This window comes from Polistes fuscatus, unplaced genomic scaffold (assembly GCF_010416935.1).
Source record: "Polistes fuscatus isolate 324 unplaced genomic scaffold, CU_Pfus_HIC Scaffold5, whole genome shotgun sequence".
In the NCBI taxonomy this organism is placed as follows: domain Eukaryota; kingdom Metazoa; phylum Arthropoda; class Insecta; order Hymenoptera; family Vespidae; genus Polistes; species Polistes fuscatus.
Window position 1 is genome coordinate 2,106,671 of NW_025113129.1, and position 22,269 is coordinate 2,128,939.

General features: G+C 30.6%; 1 protein-coding gene across 4 annotated transcripts in view; it reads left to right on the top strand.

The window, feature by feature from the left end:
• Positions 1-22,269, top strand: part of LOC122522667 (protein numb) — a 69,910-nt gene that overhangs the window by 27,735 nt on the left and 19,906 nt on the right. Inside the window, exon 2 of one of the 4 annotated variants that reach the window (XM_043643958.1) lies at positions 1,593-1,645. The exons of 1 other annotated variant lie outside the window; for it this stretch is intronic. Coding sequence is in view for 2 of the 3 variants with exons in the window: in XM_043643957.1 (XP_043499892.1) it covers positions 16,058-16,132 (75 nt within the window). In the remaining variant the exon portion in view is untranslated. Of the gene's footprint in view, positions 1-1,592; positions 1,646-16,015; positions 16,133-22,269 lie in introns of those variants that run through there. 2 more of the 4 variants (XM_043643957.1, XM_043643956.1) reach the window with 2 other exon arrangements.

Consider the following 22,269-nt stretch of genomic DNA (forward strand, 5'->3'; position numbering starts at 1 on the left):
CAAAAACATATACACATTTTATATAATTCATAAAATTAAAAATATATTATTTTTATATGAATAAACAGACACTAGATGTATAATAAGCATAACACTGTTTTTACGGGTATACATTTAATGACAAATTAAATGATGCAATTCGCATGGTGGTAACACGTATAATATCAAGTGGTATTGAAAAGTGTTAGTAGTGTGTAATCGTTGTTAGGATTAGTCTCGAGAGGGAGAATATGCTTACACACATATATACACATACATATATGCATATATATATGCACACACATGTACACAAATACATATATGCATATATATATGCACACACATGTACACAAATATAAATATGCAATGAAATGAACGATAAAACGACTACGTGACGCACACATATAGTCTTTGGCGTTACTCGTCGCCGTGGTTCACCCCTCTTAAACGTTCCCATAGGATCGTGGTGTTGCATGGGGTGTCGTGGGAACCGTCTCGCTTGATATAAAGTGCCATACGCATTTTTATAGGGTGCATAGATCGTCCGAGGAACGGTTCAAGGATTCTTTTGTAACGAATCGACATCGTTGAGACATCGTCTTCTTGAATTTGATTAACGTTGTTACTTCAACTACAGTGCACTATTTCATTATTATTATTATTATTATTTTATTTTTCAAAATCCATTCATTATGTTTGTTGATTTTATTTAAAACAAAAATGTTATATCAATGAAAGATTAATTAAAATATCATTCGTTCGTTCCTTTTGTTCTTTTTATTTTTTTTTATTATCAATAAATAATTTTGTATGAAAGTTTACGTTACAACAATTCAACCGAGTCTCTTATTTAAACATCGAAATAAATTGAAATGAATAAATCGCGTATATCGCGTTATTGCTCGAATACCGATCAATTGAATCATGCGTGAATTTATTTGATTATTTTTTGGAAGAAAAGAATTTAAGTCTGATGAGTTCATTTTCTCGAATGATTATCAATCGTGTTTACACATTACGAGCTTCGAGGTTACCGTAATGGAATAATTCACATTTGATTCCACATTTGTGAACAAGCTTATCTTATTTTAAAATAAAGAACCGAGAAGATAGCATTATATGTTATAGGAGTAACATATTTTGTCATGAACAATCACAATTAGTATCACCAAGTATGTGCGGAAGTACGCATTGGTATAGATCGTGAGAGCATGTTGAGGGATGCTAGGAAGGGTCGTTTTTCACAGTGGTGGATTGCGAGGGGTGAATTCGCAGGTAGAATAGAAAGAAATAGGACTGGTGCAACGAAGTTATATTTGGAGTCGTTAGACCGATCAAAGATTAGATTCTCATTGAAATATGTCATCCTTTCAGTCCTCTCAATGTTTGTTGTAATATTCTTTTTCTTTTTTTTTTTTATTATTTCTTTTTAGATTCGACCTACTTTTCAACACACACATACATACACGTACATACAAACTTAAGTTATTCGATAATAGGAATGGTACTTTAATGAAAGTTTTTCTCTTTGTTTGTTTTTTCTTATACAAAATTGAAACTTTATTTTCATCTTTGGTGATTTAATTTGTTGTTGTTGTTGTTTTCTGTTACAGAAGAAGATCCTGCATCGAGTTAGGTGAAATTAACGTTGTAAAAAGTTTTTCCGGTGAGTTTTATTTATTTCGATGATTGGAATGAACATTTTTTTCGTGGTGAATAAATCTTCGTATTTATTCGAAGGAACTTTGTTGTTCAAGAAATACGAAAGTTTTTTGATGTTCAACGATGGCACGCTGTCTCTGTTATATTTGATTTTATTTTATTTTATTTGATTTTCTTCTTCTTCTTTCTTTTCCAGGCAGAAATACATCAATGAATAGATTATTGTGTCATCACGATCTCGTCAAAGAGAGCTAATGATAAGAATCTATGAATTTTTAATTTCTATTCGATCGAGTAACCTACATTTACCTCGGTATTGTTAGATCTATCTATGTTTTTCTATTCTCCAACGAGATGTCTTATTGACATTTCAAACTTGACAAATATTACATTTCTAATTAATTCGACATTATCATTTTATTTTTCAATGTGTGTTAATGTTTCCAAATTTTCCTGTTATTTTTTGATGGAATTTTTTCTTACCTACGACGAGTTTGTTTAGATAGAGTTTAGAAAACATTCCCACCTATAAATTTACAAATCTTAAATATTTAATTGAACGAATTAATTTCTTCAATTCGTACAATCTCATTGGATAGAAAATTTGATAAATTTACGAACACACTTCGTTGTAACTTTTTTAACCAAGAATTTTATTCTATCAAACCATGACAATTACGTTTAAGATAAAACAATAAGAAAAAACATCTCTTCCACTTTTCTTAATATTGAATAAAAATCATAAATATTAGAAATTTAATTAAATAATTATTCACGAATGAATAATATGCAATATCTTTAGTAAGAAAAGAAAACAAAATTGAATTCCATCCAAAAATTAAAAACAAAATGACAATTTGAATTTGACGAAAAAATGGGATATTTTATCTCATTATTTTGATTACAAAAATAAAAAAAAATAAAAAAAGAAAATAATAAATAAATAAATAAAATATATTCAAGCATAAAAACATCCATCGTGTTTCCACGAAAAAATGCGACATTTTATCTAATTATTTTTATTACAAAAATAAAAAAAAATATAAAAAAAAATAATAAATAAATAAATAAAATATAATCAATCATAGAAACATCCATCGTGTTTTCACGAATTAATTGAAATCGCGAAGGTCGTCGTAAAAGCATATTTCAATGAACATTTCAGTGATCGCAAACTTACAAATTCGGTCAAGCACAATACCCATTGGAGAATAACTCTGTTGTATTAAATCAGTATTTAACGATCTCTCTCGAGTACGACGAGGATGATGACGACTACGACGACTACGACGACACAACGAATAGAAGCTTCGTCGACACGCTTCGTTAATTGCCATAACCCGATTCCATAGCACGATTAAGGCTACGTGTATACGCGATTCCCGTTTGCGGACAATGCTCGCTACGCGATTCCATTGTTATAAGGCACTTTATTGTGCGAAAGCCTCGGACAAAACCATAGAAAGAGAGAAAGAGAAAGAGTGGGAGTATATGGGAAGAATAAAGAGAGGAGTAAGGGGATTAGGTACATTCCCTTACGTTAGTAATTCTCATATAACTACAATGTATTTTCCATCAACTGTGTTACTACCTTAACCCCTTACTTATTTTTTTCTATCTTTTTTCTTTACTGTGGTTTTTATATAAGTACAGAACAAAAATACGAGATAAATTAGTTTTACGTTCGTTTTATCTAATTTTTATTTGGTCCCGAGGGTTTGTAAATATATTTCGTTGGATTGCGAGTATTATAAATATGTAGCTTTATTTTCTATGACTATAAGTTTAGCATTGGTTAATAGTGTTATTATGGGTAGTTTGTTTGTTTAATTTTTTCATTTTATGAGAGAACAAATTATTTTTTTCCTCGAATGGTAAATTACTTTTTATATATGGTTCTTTATTTTCTTATTTTATTCTTACTATAGGTACATTCCCTTACGTTAGTAATTCTCATATAACTACAATGTATTTTCCATCAACTGTGTTACTACCTTTACCCCTTACTTATTTTTTTCTATCTTTTTTCTTTACTGCGGTTTTTATACAAGTACAGAACAAAAATACGAGATAAATTAGTTTTACGTTTGTTTTATCTAATTTTTATTTGGTCCCGAGGGTTTGTTAATATATTTCGTTGGATTGCACAAAGTATTGCGAGTATTATAAATATGTAACTTTATTTTTTATGACTATGTTACAAAAGTAAATATATTTATAAGTTTAGCATTGGTTAATCGTGCTATTATGGGTAGTTTGTTTGTTTAATTTTTTCATTTTATGAGAGAACAAATATTTTCCTCGAATGGTAAATTACTTTTTATATATGGTTCTTTCTTTTTTTTTTATTCTTACTGTAGGTACATTCCCTTACGTTAGTAATTCTCATATAACTAAAATGTATTTTCCATCAACTGTGTTACTACCTTAACTCTTTACTTATTTTTTTCTATCTTTTTCCTTTACTGCGGTTTTTATATAAGTACAAAACAAAAATACGAGATAAATTAGTTTTACGTTTGTTTTATCTAATTTTTATTTGGTCCCGAGGGTTTGTTAATATATTTCGTTGGATTGCACAAAGTATTGCGAGTATTATAAATATGTAACTTTATTTTTTATGACTATGTTACAAAAGTAAATATATTTATAAGTTTAGCATTGGTTAATCGTGTTATTATGGGTAGTTTGTTTGTTTAATTTTTTCATTTTATGAGAGAACAAATATTTTTTTCCTCGAATGGTAAATTACTTTTTATATATGGTTCTTTCTTTTTTTTTTTATTCTTACTGTAGGTACATTCCCTTACGTTAGTAATTCTCATATAACGACAATGTATTTTCCATCAACTGTGTTACTACCTTTACCCCTTATTTATTTTTTTCTATCTTTTTTCTTTATAGTGGTTTTTATACAAGTACAGAACAAAAATACGAGATAAATTAGTTTTACGTTCGTTTTATCTAATTTTTATTTGGTCTCGAGGGTTTGTTAATATATTTCGTTGGATTGCACAAAGTATTGCGAGTATTCTAAATATGTAACTTTATTTTTTATGACTATGTTACAAAAGTAAATATATTTATAAGTTTAGCATTGGTTAATCGTGCTATTATGGGTAGTTTGTTTGTTTAATTTTTTCATTTTATGAGAGAACAATTTTTTTTTTCCTGGAATGGTAAATTACTTTTTATATATGGTTCTTTATTTTTCTTTTTTATTCTTACTATTCATTTTTATCAGATACGTGTAAGTTTTGTTTTACGGTTTTTAATTCTTTTCTTTTTTTTTTTTTGGATTATTCAGTGATGTCAAGTATGTTTTTATGTAGACGGTTTTTATAGCACAGTATTAAAAAGTATTGTGTATTACCGGATTTGCATTTGAAGTAACCTAGATATTAATGCAACATAGATTAATCATCGAATCGTCATAGTTATTTTTACACAGTACACAATTACGTAATAGTTATTAATTATATTGATTAAAAATGTTGTGACAGTAAAAGTATTGGCAACGAACAATTGTTATTAATATTAAAAGTTTAAAAATAATAGAGAAAAAAAGATAACAAAAATAAAATTGAATTATAATCAAGAAAGGTTCATTAAATAGTGAAAATGTGTTGTGGAATTTTTTCAAAATTGTCAAATTACAAATGAACCGATCACATTCCTGTTATCTTTATCATTATCTCGTACGATTGATCAAATTCTATAGTATAACCACGTTAACAAAAAACCATAAGCATGGAAAGTATTTACGAGTTATGCATACCACATTCACGCTCGGTTGAATTCGTTTTAAACCGTACGGCTTATCGATCATTCTTATCTTTTTTTTTACATAACGAGTAAACGTTAATTGACGAGCAAAATTCTCGTTATATTTATTACCAACATTTCGTATATTTTTAGATATTATTTTATCTTACGATTAGATACTAGATTTATTCAGGACGAAGAAAAGAAAAGTTAAACAATTTCAATGAGTTAAAAACCAAAAAAATAAAAATGGTTGGTAATTAATGAAACAAATTATCGAAATCGAATGGCAAGTAATATGGAAAGTATAAAACACGCATGGTGTTATAGTGTTCGAAAGTACCTGCTACTTTGGTACGCATGGGAATACGTTGGCATGTGGTTTTATCTATCGCCATATGGCGTGTCCGTGAATGCACGTGCAAATAAAATCGAGACGACGAATCGTTGGAAAGTAAAGGAAAAAACCTTCTATCTTTTTCATGTTGTTTTTTTTTTCCTTCCCTTTCTTTCTCTATTTCATACATTTTCAATTTAAAAAATACATTTTCTTTGGTTTAGACGTTTATTACATTAAGCAACAAAATTTTATTAATTTTCGATCATTTTCCATTATTTTCCAATATATTTTTGTAATAATTATTGTGAGTGTGTTTAGATTGTTATGTAAAACCATAAACGAGGTTACAAGTCGATGATTTTAATCCTTCGTAGTTTCAACACGTTCGTCATTTCCTTTTCTTTTTTTTAATACTCGAATATATATTTTTTATCGACAAGATAAAAGAATGTAAAAAATGTAATTGGTAATAATAAATAAAATAAAATAAAATAATAAATAAAAATATAACAATATAATTATATATAAAAGTAATTAAAAATTAATAATAAATAATAATTAAATATAATAATATTATATTATATTATTATTATATTAATTTAATTTTTATTATTTAATATAATTACGTTGATTTCAATTCTTTCGGTGAGAATTTTCAATGAAAATATTTTATTAATTTATGCTATGGGAACAAGTGAGAGAGAGAGAGAGAGTGACCATTTCGATACAATAAAAAAGAAAAAGAAGAAAAGAAAAAAGGTAAATCGAATTTTGTGTTAGGATAATATATAATATATAATGTGTGCAATATATAACCAGATTTTGCAAGGCAAAAGAAAGACAAGGATAGAAAGAGAGAGTGTATGTTATGTTCTTGAAACCGGTTATTACAGTCGACATTATTGTAGTGGCATGTAACGGTATTACACTGGAATTACTCGAATCTTCGACTGTTAGACGAGTATTTCGAGTTGTGCTAACTATTTCAAATTGATTTTGGATAACACAAATACCAGTTATACTTATACACTTACTCACAAAATTACGAACGTGTTTAGATCATTCTACGAAGAAAATTATTTCTCGCAACGATCAAACTTTATTTGAATTTTTTTTTATCGTAATTGTCTCTTCTTTTGTTTTTCCTTTTTTTTTTTCTTATATAGTGTGACATCATAAAGTTATTATTAAAAAGACGCAGATCAGGTTAATATAAGCATTGACGCAAGCAAACGTTTCCTCCTGCAGAATATATATACATACATAAATACATAAATACATACATATATAACACACATACATACATACATACGTTTCTTCCGACACCTGTGCAAGCGCACGCGTCGTTTTCCATCGGGAAAACGGCACTCTCACGTGCATACTACTCGCCCGCATTACTAGTTCTTTCTATGTATACAGAGTGTTTCAGAAATACAAGCTTTCCATTTTTTCCAATAAAAAAGCACCAAAATTTCATTAACATTTACCCATAAATATCTGATTTATTATCCGTGACTCTTCGAAAATTGATTCAAAATCTATCCAAATATTTGTATAAAATTGAAATAAAAATTGAAGGAACGATTAATTGAAATAATCTGTTAAATTAAATTCAATTGGTCAATAGTTAAAAGCCTGCATTTTGTTTTTCTATAAATAGATAAATAAATGTCAAAATATCGTACGAATTTATTTCCAACAGAATTCTTGTAAATCAATTAATTACTAATTCTTAGCATGAATTTATTCATTCATAAAACAAGCCTTTTAACACACACACACACACACACAACGCTCACACACGCGTACACATTTTTATATGAAATTTTGAATTGAGAAAATACGAGTTTCGTATTCGTTGAAATATTTTGTAGACACCTTGTATAGTTGATACGTATATGTATAAAGGTTTATATATATAGTTAAAAGTATATTTGTGTACGCATGTGTATGTGGTAATATACGCACAAGGGAGTAGAGTAATAAGAGAACAAATCGAAAGAAAGAAGGTCGACCGAAATAGTCGGCAAGCAGCAGCCGGTCTTTGAACGAGACGAAAACTCGCGCCGCGAGTTACAACCAATGATATTTGTGGACTGTACTGAAATAAGGATCAAGGTCGAATACAAACAATCGAATAGGATTGATATGTCGATAAATAAAATACGATTAATGTCGAATCACAATTGATTTTATATTTCAAAGTATCTTCGTTGATTATTTTTCATCCACGAATCGTACAATAAATTTCAGTATTAATTACGTTACACGTAAATTATTAATCCAACGATAAATCGTTTGAAAAAGAAAAAAAAATCGTAGATATTTCTTTTCGTTATCAATTATTTATCGAGAATCATTGATAATAATAAAATATTATACTATGAAGTATAATTATATTAAGTATTATTAATGACGTACGATGAATGATCGAACAGTTAAGTTAACATTTTCATTGATCACATTTTAATCAATGATCTATCGTGAATCATTGATAAAAAGGGAGAGGGTCGGATAATGAAAAAAAAGAAAAAGAAAAATTGTTTTTTAATAATGAAATTTTTCGTATTATTTATGTATTAAGATAAGAGCATGTCACATAATTATGGGTACTCTCCTTATGAAGAATTTTATGGCGTAGTCAGTACCTTATGGATACGATGGAAATAACCGATAAATAGCATTAATTCGTGTACGATGATCTATAATGCGAACAAACCAAGCGCACGCGATCCAGATATCCTTATCTTTACGTCTAACGTAAAATTTTACAAGATTTTTTACGACCACACACACCACCAATCGATTAGTATAATAATTTATATCAGATAATATATTAATTATTTCTAATAATGATCTTTAAATAAACATTCACGATTAGGTTACTTAATTTTTGTTTTGTTTTGTTTTACTTTATTCTATTAACGTAACTTAATTTTTACTATTAATATTTTACGTTACTTAATTTTTGTTTTGTTTTGTTTTACTTGATCCTATTAACGTAACATTGATTTCAAAATGATTTTGAAAATAATCAACTAGGATTATTTAAATAGGATTCGTCCATTAGTTAAACTCACGTTCACGTCAAATATACTTTTGCTATTGGGATTTGAGATGATCCTACGTGGATTCATTCCTGCGTTACAGGAAGTCAGGGTGGGGAAAAACAGATGTTGAGATTTCGTTCTCTGTTCGTCCTTCGCGACGTGCCTTCACATGCCTGCGTGTCACGAAAAGTAAATCATGCGAGGCCAGCTGTCTGAAAAAGAAACTACGTGGAGAACACCATAATGTTAGCAGTAGAGTACACCATCGCCATTCACTTGAAGGTGAACTTTTCCTACGTGCACATCAAGATCCAAGATCGATGAAGCAAGTTCGAGTTTACGAGGGACCCTAACTTGAATGGACATTTAAAGCATTTTTTGCTTATCTAATCTCGTGCAAGGACACAACGTAACAGGAAGGGGGATTTTTTCTTTCTTTTTTCCTTTTTTTTTCTTTTTTTTCCCAATCATTTTAAATGGGTAATGCATAATCGAGGAAAATACGTAACATTGTTTTTGCCTCACAACTTTTTTTGTACTTTTGTTTAAAATGAATTTATGTAACTTGGGGGGTTGTGTACGATCGAGTCACCTGGGGGTGAAATATGATTTACGAAAGGGTTGATTGTATTTATGCGTAGGTCGTATAAACATTGAACTGGCTTCTTCGTAGTAATGCAATTATGCAATTAGATCGAATCGAGTCAAGGTGAATTCGAAAGTGTTTATATAAATGACTCACGAAACTGATTGCGAATACGAGTTGAGAACTTTGTATATAAGGATAAAAGACAATTCAAATAATTATATTACAGATGTATAATAATTTAATAATTAATTGGAATAATCTAAAAGAAAAAACACACATCCAATAAAGTTTGTGCGATTTTTATACAAGACACAATTTTTATCTTCGACACACACACACGTTGTACACAATATTTTTCAATTAAATTAATTAAAACAATAATTCTAATTTGAATATTCGCGATTAAAAATAAAAATCTCCCTACGATCCTCCGTATAATGAAATTAAATTACACGTAAATTTGTTTAATGTTTTTTTCTCTTTTTTTTTCCTTCGTCTATTTTCTTCTCGTTTGATTCATTTTTTTTCTCTTTTTTTCTTTTTTTTTTCTAACGAACGTATCGCGAAAATGCATGTCAGACCATTAAACGAAATGAGGAAGGGTGGGGGTTAGGGGGTGGGATCATTAATAAGAGAAAGGGTACAAAAACAAAAAAAATGGCACGGTCTCGTACTCTTCGGTGTAATTCGGTGGAGGGGGGACGACAAAATTCATTTCTAGCATTTTTTCTCTCCCAACACAACCAACAACCTTTCTATATTTGTTCCCTTCGCATAGGAGGAATACCGTCACGACGTTTAAAAGTCATTTCGTTTAGAGAATGAAAAAAATTCTTATTACTTTTCATCGCGACAAAGTACATATACCTCGTTCTAGTTTTTTTTTTTTTACTTTCTTTCTTTCTTTGCAACGAAACATTCGCGTCCTTGGGGAACTCGAATGTTTTTTTCTTTTTTTTCTTTTTTTTTTTCTTAATTAGAAAAGAATTATTACATATATTAAAATTTTTCCTATCCAACTTGTTACAACCTCCCTATCATAATTTCTTTTTTCCCTTGTCCCCTTTTTCTTCGTTAAAAACTTTCTTCAAAAATACACAAATCGACTTTGACAAACTTTTAACTTTCAGATGCAATCTAATTTAACTATTCATCTTATAAAACCTTATCGCACTTTTCATTTTCATTTTTTTGTTCTTTACCTTTACCCACGTTGCGTATTTTTCGATGAGCTTGACGCGAATTTTTAATGCGAATACTCGATTACGAATTCGTTCGAAATTTATTTTTATAATTTATAAAAATAAAAATTACAAAAAAAAGAAAATAAAAAGAGACACGCGGGGATAATATCGACGATCAAATATTTCAACCAAAGTCATCTCGTTTATTTCAATTTGTTTTCGATTGTAATCAAAATCAAACCCAAAGAAAGCATAATTTTTTGTTTCCTTCATCTTTTTATTTTCTTTCAATCGCAACTAATTTGTTGGAAATCGATGAAAGATCGTTTCTCTCGCTCTATTTATTACTTTTTTTTTCTTTTTTTCTTTTCGCGAAAGTCTTATTCAAAAGTAAGAAGGCGCCTACTTCAAAATATTCTCTCTCTCTCTCTCTTTCTCTTTCATTCTTGGTAGCGTCTCTTAGCAGATGTACGACCATTTGCCATGGCAGCTGCTATCCCCCCATCACTAGAAAGAACACCACCGTAAACCACGGTCACCAAACCCCCGTAGTATTACATCAAACACGTGTCAACGATTTTTCTCTCTCTTTCTTGATTCCAAGAAATTTTGAATATTCGTTTATTAAACCACGATATTTCAAATCTAACGAGATATGGGTTATTCAAAAATTCATTTAATCTCAAATATCGAGATATCTTTTAGTTAAAACCAGCGAAGGTGTTTGCTTGGTAGAAAACAGTTCGTCCTTGCGATGACCGATCGAGTGAAAAAACCGGTTTCTCCTGACTGGAGTGTAACGACTGAGAATGTTCAGGGCCCTTCAAAAGTACAAATACGAACCTGGCTTCTTCCCGTTGAGCCTTTAGTCAAAGGTACTGCTGGGCTTTTTCTTTCTCTCTTTCCCTGTTAATGGGGTTTTGCTTAAGTTCGAGAAAGAAACACTGCTGAGAGGTTTATGCCCTTTCAGGGATACTCCATGGAAGATTTCCGGAATTGTTCAACTAAATTTATCAATTTATTCATTCGAATCTCACTCGTGTATTGAATAATTGGCATTATCGGTTAGTTTATCAAAACCTGTTCTAAATAAATCCAAAAAGAGACTAATTCATTTATCTTTTTATCATCCAAACGATCGGATAGATAAAATAACGTCGTTAAATGCATTAAAGCTTCAATTATACTACAATGAAACAAGCAACTAACCAGGTGCAGTAAACTGACTTGCAAATAAATCGAACAATGTTTTAACCAAATCGTTAATGCATACGTCATTTTTCAAAGATTATATTTATGTCAACATGACATTGTACTAAAAATAATTCTTCAAACTATCCAACACGCGCGTATAATTAACAAACTAACAATAACTATCCGTGAACTTGAACAAATGATATTTTAAATAATAATCATACAAATTACACCGATAAACATATACATACGTATCTACACTATACTGAAAATTATTTACAATTTATTATTATTTAAATAATATATAATATATAAAATATATATATAAAATATATAAAATTATTTAAATTATTACTGTAAAGTGTCATTGAAAAACATTGGCCATGACACCTCCCCCCATTCCCCATCCCCCTTCCCTCTTATTGGTTTCAGTGATAAAAATAAGCAAAAGTAATAGGGGAGGGGGGAATCGTAGTGTATCGGTGTTAAAGTTTGTTGGTATGAAAGGAATAGGGCCCAAACGAGGACTGTCTCGTCCCTGAAGGAAAAGGTAGAGGGGCGAGGGGTAGGGCAGAGGGTAGGGTAGAAGGAACAGGACCCGTTCGAGTCTTGGCATTCGTGTCCGGTGTTTCGTCAGGGGGGGGTTCTCTCGCACGGGTTTCTCGAGTCTCAGTCGGTGTCGTTGGACGTTTGCTTGACCTGTTGTACGTGTGCAGTACTCCAATACTCGAATCATTTAGCAACACTCTAAACAATTCTCGTTTGTTAAATATTTTCTCATGGTGAAAGTGACGATGAACATTGGTTTATTGGCATTTCGAAGATTTCGTTCCAAGGAATACGAATTTGTTTCGTAAAACGTGTTACCACTGATCTTTTCAACTTGATACGAAAACGCGTGTGACGTTATTAATTTGAAATAAACGAAGACTACGACGAAAACGGGGGAAGGAAGACAAATAAATAAAAAATCAAGCCAATTGGATTTGAGGATTTGAATTTTGTGAAATTGTTTTTGTTGGATGTTGAGGATAAAAATAGGAAAGAGAGAAATCGTTCATATTCGAAAGTATATAGCAGGGGGGACTCGAAATTTACCTGAAGCTTAAAAGATAAACCGAGAAAGGTTCACCAGGTGGCGCGAGAAACGACCCCGACCGTTTTGTCGGCATCTCGTTTTTCTCTCTCTTTCTTCTTTTCCTTCGAATTTTTTCCCCATTTTCCAATCCCCGTTTGGGGAAAATATCTTTTTGGAATAAATCAGATCTGGTGGTTAATATTTATTGGGAAAAATATCGAGCTGTTGAATTACTTCTACTCTTTTGTTCGTTTGGATGATACGAAAACGAGACGAAGATGGAAAGAAAGTGAGTGAGTGTCTGTTGAAAATAAAATAAAATAAAATAAAGAGATAGATCAGAAGAGTATTTCCGAGTTCCGGTGGGGTCGACGGAAGTATCGGAGCGTGACCGTGGTAGTTCTAACGGAAAAACGTGGGAACTATAGTAACCGTACTTCACCGATCCCATCATCATCATCATCGTCATCGTCATCGTCATAATTTTCATCAACATTATTGTCGTCGTTGGTTAATCGAAGAAAGTGGAAAAACGAAAAAATCAAATCGATTGAAAATACAATCGAAATTTACATTTATACGAAGATATTATTATTATTATCTTAACGATGAAAAATTCGAAGATTATTCGAAGATAAAATTGTGCATTGTGTTGTAACATCGATCAAAATTATCGAGATAATTGTGTTAATGAAGAAAGGAAGAAGAGAAACTAACATAAGAAGAATAATAATTGGAAAGTGTTACGATCCAGACTCCTTTTACTTCCGTCCAGTCCCCTCTCCCCCCCACCCCACTCCCCCAACCACGTTTCTTTTCACTCTTTCGTATCCTTTTCTTTTTTTCTCTTTTTCCCTTTTAATCATCGCGGTGGTGCACGTTAATTAGTGTGCGTTTTATACACTAAACGCTTAGGTCAATCGAATTAAGCGTCAGTGGGCAAAGCTTAACGCGCGTTAAACTCATTCAAAAGTCAATGAGAGTTAAAAGAAACGCTGTGAGATAGTATCACACGTTTAACGAGTAAAAAACGACGACGACGGGTATCATCGTCGTTAAATGTCACGGATATCGATTCTTTCTTTTACTTCGATGTGTGTTGATTTTTTTTTTCTTTCCTCGCAAAGGAAACTACGAACAAATTGCGCAAATTGAAATTCCTGAAGGAAAGTGAAAGAACATTTTTTTTTAATCGATAAGAATTCGATTAGTTCGAATAGTCAACGAGAGAAGTAGAAGAAATTTGAATCGACAAAAATCGTAGATCATTTTTTTTCTTTTTTTGTAAGAAAAGAAAGAAATTTGAAATTGTTGAATAACAATCGAGAAGATAATTCAATGAAATTTGAATCATCGATCAATTAAAATAATTAGCCGAAGAACGAAAGAGATAAAAAAAAAGAAAACAAAAAGGATTAAAGTTTGGGTTGGTCAAACGTCAGACTTTAAAAATACATTTTGCCGTTTACCGAATCGGCATCATAATCATTATCGTAATCATCATTGAAAAGCAAGCTACCAACCATCGAAGGTATTCAACCAGTCAACTGAGAGAACAAGCAACCAAGCCATAAAATAAAAAGAAAAGAAGACAAGAAAAAGATAGTTTGACCCCACTCTTCAGTTGTGTAGAATCTTCAGAAACTGGGCTGACGTCAGATTGGAAGGGTAACCAGTAAGATTGTAGCATTCTTAAGCTCTTGAAAGGAAAGGAAAGGAAAGAAAATCGAGTTAAGCAAAGAAGAAGAAGAAGAAGAAGAAGAAGGAAAAAGATAAAGAATACTAAATAATAATACCAGCAGTATACTCTTCTTCTCGAAACGTATGGTTCACGTTTACCTTTTTACCGGTTGGCTTTGAGAAACGTAGTAGAACGCGCCGTGGTGCCGGCCATGTTGTCCGAAGCGAGCAAACGCTTTTTCTGGCTAGCGTAACTCTTGAATCTTTCTCTGTGTGTCTGTCTCACTCACAAACACACACACACACAGACACGCATACGTTCATAGATAATCTCCGTGTGTCTTCTTGAAAAGTAAACGTGTAAAAAGTTTCTCGTTGATGCAAGCCAGCGGTGGTGACGGTGACGTTAGTGATGGTGTTAGTGGTGGTGGTGATAGTGTGGTGATGTCTACGTAGAAACGTCATCGTGATCGTCGACCTTCGTCATCGATCGGACGGGGGAGGGGGAAGAGAAGTAGCAGCAGCAGTAGGAGGAGGAGGAAGTTGCGAGGGTGGTAGTGGGGTAGTAGTTGATCATCGTGCTGCTGCTGGTTGTGTGTCGTCGTAGTAGTAGTTAATATTTGTGTTGACGTGTTTTAATGGTTGTGTGTTAACAAACGCATAGAAGAATACTCGACTACTCATCGTCGAGTTAGGCGAACGGTGAGAAAAACTAAGAAGAGTAGGAAAGGGAAGGGGCGGGAAGGGGAGGTGGCCTCCTCCTCGTGTCGTGCAAACGAACGATGCTCAAGACTGGTGTTACCGTCGTTCTCGTCAGACCGTACGAAGTCTCGCGATGGAAGTCGGCCGTTTCGTGACGATTCGTCGCGTACGGTCGACCGTCAAGAAGCCTACACGGTTCTTTTTCATTACATTAAATAATCGAACGAACTAATTTTACCAACGAGATTTGTCGAATTCATATTTATTTCGATTAAACAATCTTTCTCGTAACGATACCACCACCACCGCGTTCTCCAATTGCGTTCGCATTCTTAACACGCTTTCACAACCCGCGTCCCTTTATTTTCTTATTTTTTTAATATCATTTTTCTATTTCGTCTATGTGCATTTGGATAATTACGATCAGTGTTTGTGTATATGTGTGTGCGGGGGAGTTTATTTAATCAATCAACCAGTGCAACCAACTATTTTTTTATCAAGTGACTCGAAAAAAGAATTCGTGTAAGATTAAAGGAGACTGTAATCTGTTGTTTTGGGGTTTTGTTTTTAATTAGAGAAGAAAATTATTCTCCAGTGATTTGGGAAGAATTTGTGATAAGATAAGACAATTAGGTGTTCTGTTTTTTTTTGTTTTTCTTCGATCGAATACTTTTACATTTGCGGTTCGGTAGTTTTTTTCTTTTGGAAGCGGAATAAGGTGAGAAACCTTGTCTTATTCTTCTTCTTATTCTTCTCTCGGTTGTTGTTTCGATACTCGACGCTTTTACACGCTACTGCGCGTTGCGAAAACATCAGTGTGCTCGAAGAAGAGAAATGGGAAACCACCCGTCCGCCCACCAACCGCTCGAGAGGGCTACCAGCCATGCTGGAAATGGTCTTCGTCTCTCGGTATGTTCAACGTAGTCCCCCCTTTCCTCTTTGACTTTATTTCTTCTTTTTTCTTTTTCTATTTATTTTTTACATGCCGATTTTCATCCTTTCAACCGAGTTATCCAGTTCGTCCCGAATCCAATTACAATTTTTCCTCGAAAATTCACGAAAATGATTTCCAATTTATTTCTTCAATACTTTTCCTTATTTAAATTGTAGATTTTTCTTTTCCTCAAACTTCAACATTTTTTTCTTACACGATTTATAAATAAAAACATAAAAGACCGATGTGTGTAGATCAAATATTTTTGATAATAATAATAATAATAATAATAATTACCGATTATTGCATTAAATCAATTACTATCTTAATTCTTGCTCAATATAATAATATTATTTTTTGTATATAACGAATATAAAAAGTGTTCTAACACGATTCGTGAAAATCAAACTTGGAAACAACTCAGCGACCCTCACCCTCCTCCTAATCCTTTTTAGCACCGGTTTTTCAGGTTTTGAATTTGGGACGAGTGAATATAAGCCCTCCCTATCCAACGTGGGCGTATCCTCGTAATTTATAATAATCCTGACAAAGATGAAGACGTTTCTTTTCCAAAGCTATAACTAATGTTCAACATAATTATTGTTATAGTCATTAAGTTTTACAAATGATTACGTTTCTTAACGATAACCGATACTTTCTATCTATGAATGTTCCTTTAATGAGAACTTGTGTCACGTTTTACTTCAACATATTTAATAGAAAATATTTTTCATAGAACGTGACGTCATTGACTTGTACGATCTTTCATTTCTCTCTCTCTTTTTATATTCGTTTCTTTCTTTGAATATTTATCATAAGAGGTTCCCCTTTGTCCTGCGTACAGAATTCTTGATAGTAGTCTACGGAATGCCTGTTGACGAACAGACTATGCGACCGTTATATAACGTTGTATTACTGTCGACATTGTTCACATCTTTAACACTCCATCTCTCTCTCTCTTACTTATTCCCTTAAATATTAATTCCTTGTTCTAATCGATCGAATACTAAATCATCAAGAGGGAGAGAAATTGTACGAATGATTGAGAAATTAATTGTACACAATAAATTCTACGAATGGTGTAATTCGACTCAATAATTTCATTTATTATCATCTAGCCTGAATAAATAAATTTTTGAAAAATTTCATCATCATAGATCCCATATAATGGAAAATTACAGTTATTGAAAATTTTCTTGCAAACGTTGAGAAAATAAGGTCATAAAGTTTAATCAAAGTTTCCAAGCTATTCCACTCGTCCGAAGGTGGTGTCATAAATCAGTGACAGGGTCAATTTCAGCAGTCACATTTCCCTAACGATTAACTTAGAATAGAATTTGTTTCGATGACGACAGGAATTTATAAAACTAACGTTAAATTGTCGTCAATATTACGATTTTATTTTTCTATAATATTATATCATTATTGTCTACTCTTACCTATATAATTTCATTCTCATATTTATTCAAAATACATTTTCGCGTCAGATAAGATACTTCGTTAACGTAAAAATAAAACGTCCAGTAAAAAAAGTTACTTAACGTTGAACCTACCACTTATGATCGAATGACGCGCGTCCTGTAATTTATACAAAAAAAAAAAAGAAAACGAAAAGAAAATGCGATAAAAATTCGTAAAAACGTACATTATTCGTTTTCAAAGAAAAGATAAATATTTCGTTCGCAATTCAATTAGCAGAACAAAATTGTATTCTATATTTTTCAAATCGTTCATTTGAAAAATAAAAATAATATACATAATATAATATAAAATGTAATATAAAATAAACATATAAATAAATATTTCGTTTTCAATCCAATTAGCAGAAAAAATTGTATTCTATATTTTTCAAATCATTCATTTGAAAAATAAAAATAATATACATAATATAATATAAATTAAAATACAAAATAAACATATAATATAAATATTTCGTTTTCAATCCAATTAGCAGAAAAAAATTGTATTCTATATTTTTCAAATCGTTCATTTGAAAAATAAAAATAATATACATAATATAATATAAAATGAAATACAAAATAAACATATATAATATAAATATTTCGTTCGGAATCCAATTAGCAGAAAAAAATTGTATTCTATATTTTTCAAATCGTTCATTTGAAAAATAAAAATAATATAAATAATATAATATAAATTGAAATATAAAATAAACATATATAATATAAATATTTCGTTTTCAATCCAATTAGCAGAAAAAAATTGTATTCTATATTTTTCAAATCGTTCATTTGAAAAATAAAAATAATATACATAATATAATATAAAATGAAATATAAAATAAACATATATAATATAAATATTTCGTTCGCAATCCAATTAGCAGAAAAAAATTGTATTCTATATTTTTCAAATCGTTCATTTGAAAAATAAAAATAATATACATAATATAATATAAAATGAAATACAAAATAAACATATATATAAATATTTCGTTCGGAATCCAATTAGCAGAAAAAAATTGTATTCTATATTTTTCAAATCGTTCATTTGAAAGATAAAAATAATATACATAATATAATATAAAATGTAATATAAAATAAACATATATAATATAAATATTTCGTTCGCAATCCAATTAGCAGAAAAATTGTATTCTATATTTTTCAAATCGTTCATTTAAAAAATAATATACATAATATAATATAAATTGAAATATAAAATAAACATATATAATATAAATAGTATACAAATAATATTACGAAAAGTGTCGTTAGGTTTAATATTAATTCTAATCAATTAATATTACATTTATTCTAATTGTGAGTTAAAAACAAGCCAAAAATGGTAACGTAAAACCTAATGGAATTCGATGTACTCTACTATCTCGAGTTTGGTCTCGAAAGTATAGTAAGTTAAATAAATGATTGTAATTCTTAGTTAAACAGGTATTTTCACGTTCGTAGAACATTTAAACTGGGAAGTTTTAAAGCTGACAATGAGATAGAGAGAGAGAGAGATAACACACTTAGCTTTCCTCCTGGCTGCTTTTCGAAAAGTTTATTTTTATCGGAGATTGAAAGAGAAAGAGAGAGAGAGAGAAAGAGGAAGCTTTTAACCGGTAGCTTTTACAGAAGCTCACATTTTAATCCCAGTTTAGACGATGCATCGTTTTGTATGGTTTATAAATTCAGGGATGAAGAAAAAGTGGACGACGAGTGCACAGAATGGATGGGTTGAAGAAGAAAAGGGATATCATTTTGAAATAAATTGCTGTTCCTCCTTTCGCCACCCCGCCCCATTCCTCCCTTCCCTCCCCAACCCCTCTCATCTCCATCATTTCATCGTTTTCGCGTATATGTTGTTGTTGTTGTTGTTGTTGTTGTGTTAACTTGCTGTGCAGTTTAATTACATGGCGTTTGTTACGCGCACTAATTAGAGAAATTACCTATCTGCCGCGTTTCCCTTCGAAAACCCTTCCCCCTTACACTATTCACCCCTTTCCCCTCTTTTCTCCTCATCGTGGATCAACTTAATCGACGATCGATCGGCCGTGTATCTACCTTTCCTTCTCTTAACGATATAACAAACGTATAATATTATTTTATCGTACGATCTGACTCGTCAATTTCTTTTTTTCTTTTTTTTTTTTTTTCCAACGACCCCTTTTTCTCGTTAAAATAAAATTTCTTTTTGATATAATATTACTTTATTTATTTCTTTCTTTTTTTTTTCTTTCTGGTATTATTATTTTTCGTACGCTTTAGTTATCATTCGATCGAACGCAATTACATTTCGAGATAATTTCTGTGTCGTGTAAAATAAAATGTAAAAAAAGAACAAGCTTGTAAATGTTTACTTTTTACGTGAAAATATGATTTAGATTTTTACTAATCAAGGATGTATACATTTTCGAATTAACTCTGGTACGATATTTTATTTTTAATAATACAAACTAATTTTTCATTTTGTTTTTCTTTCTGGTATTATTTTTCTTACGCTTTAGTTATCATTCGATCGAACGCAATTACATTTCGAGATAATTTCTGTGTCGTGTAAAATAAAATGTAAAAAAGAAAAAGTTTGTAAATGTTTACTTTTTACGTGAAATATGATTTAGATTTTTACTAATCAAGGATGTATACATTTTCGAATTAATTCTGCTACGATATTTTATTTTTAATAATACAAACTAATTTTTCTTTTTTTTTTCTTTCTGGTATTATTATTTTTCGTACGCTTTAGTTATCATTCGATCGAACGCAAATTACATTTTGAGATAATTTTTGTGTCGTGTAAAATAAAATGTATAAAAGAAAAAGCTTGTAAATGTTTACTTTTTACGTGAAATATGATTTAGATTTTTACTAATCAAGGATATATACATTTTCGAATTAATTCTGCTACGATATTTTATTTTAATAATACAAACTAATTTTTCTTTTTTTTTTCTTTCTGGTATTATTATTTTTCGTATGCTTTAGTCATCATTCGATCGAACGCAATTACATTTCGAGATAATTTCTGTGTCGTGTAAAATACAATGTAAAAAAAAAAAGCATGTAAATGTTTTCTTTTTACGTGAAATATGATTTAGATTTTTACTAATCAAGGATGTATACATTTTCGAATTAATTCTGCTACGATATTTTATTTTTAATAATACAAACTAAGTTTTCTTTTTTTTCTCTTTCTGGTATTATTATTTTTCGTACGCTTTAGTTATCATTCGATCGAACGCAAATTACATTTCGAGATAATTTTTTGTGTCGTGTAAAATAAAATGTTAAAAAGAAAAAGCTTGTAAATGTTTTCTTGTTTTCTTTTTACGTGAAATATGATTTAGATTTTTACTAATCAAGGATGTATACATTTTCGAATTAATTCTGCTACGATATTTTATTGTTAATAATACAAACTAATTTTTCTTTTTTTTTTTCTTTCTGGTATTATTATTTTTCGTACGCTTTAGTTATCATTCGATCGAACGCCAATTACATTTCGAGATAATTTCTGTGTCGTGTAAAACAAAATGTAAATAGAAAAAGCTTGGAAATGTTTCTTGTTTTCTTTTTACGTGAAATATGATTTAGATTTTTACTAATCAAGGATGTATACATTTTCGAATTAATTCTGCTACGATATTTTATTGTTAATAATACAAACTAATTTTTCTTTTTTTTTTTCTTTCTGGTATTATTATTTTTCGTACGCTTTAGTTATCATTCGATCGAACGCCAATTACATTTCGAGATAATTTTTGTGTCGTGTAAAATAAAATTGTAAAAAAGAAAAAGCTTGTAAATGTTTACTTTTTACGTGAAATATGATTTAGATTTTTACTAATCAAGGATGTATACATTTTCGAATTAACTCTAGTACGATATTTTATTTTTAATAATACAAACTTTTTCTTTTTTTTCTCCCCTTATCGTCGAGATGGAAAAATTTACCTTCCAGGGGGTTAAAAAGGTGATATGTAAAGGGTAGAAAAGAAAAAAAGAAATTTGTGGTTATCCTTTGAGGTTGAATTTCAGGAAATATTTCCTTGCGTACCTTTGGATTTTCTTTTAGGCGAATTTATGTGTCTGCTGTGTGTGTGTATGTGTGTGTGTATAGTCAGAACGTCTGGAAAACGTTGCGGTCAAAAGCAGAAAAGCTTTAGCTTCGTGAATTTCTCGGTAGAAGAACAAAGTTCAATTTTACGACGACGATGAGTAAGAGGGGTGAGTTACAAGGGGGGCAGGGGAGGAGAAGGAGGAGGAGGAGGAGAAGTTCTTGATGGATTTGCGGATTTGCTTCGTTGAGATATTTCAAAGTCGTGTTATCGTTTTTGTTAGATGCTTGTCTATTAATATTCCTGTTAAACAATTTTCGTTTTTGTTTGTGTGTGTGCACAGACTTTTTTTTTATTATCAAGGAAAAGAAACTCTAAAAACACAAAAGAGAGATCGTAAAACTATCAGCAAATATTTCACCATAGGATTATTGTTTTTGTTCGGGTTTCGTAAACGCAGGGATTGTGATCAAAATCTTTAAATATTTTAACATGAATTTTAACATGGTTATGATACTTGGGAAATACATGAATGGGTTGTGTTGTTCATGAGATGAGTTTTATGTTAACAGTTCGTAATTTATATTAAACCAC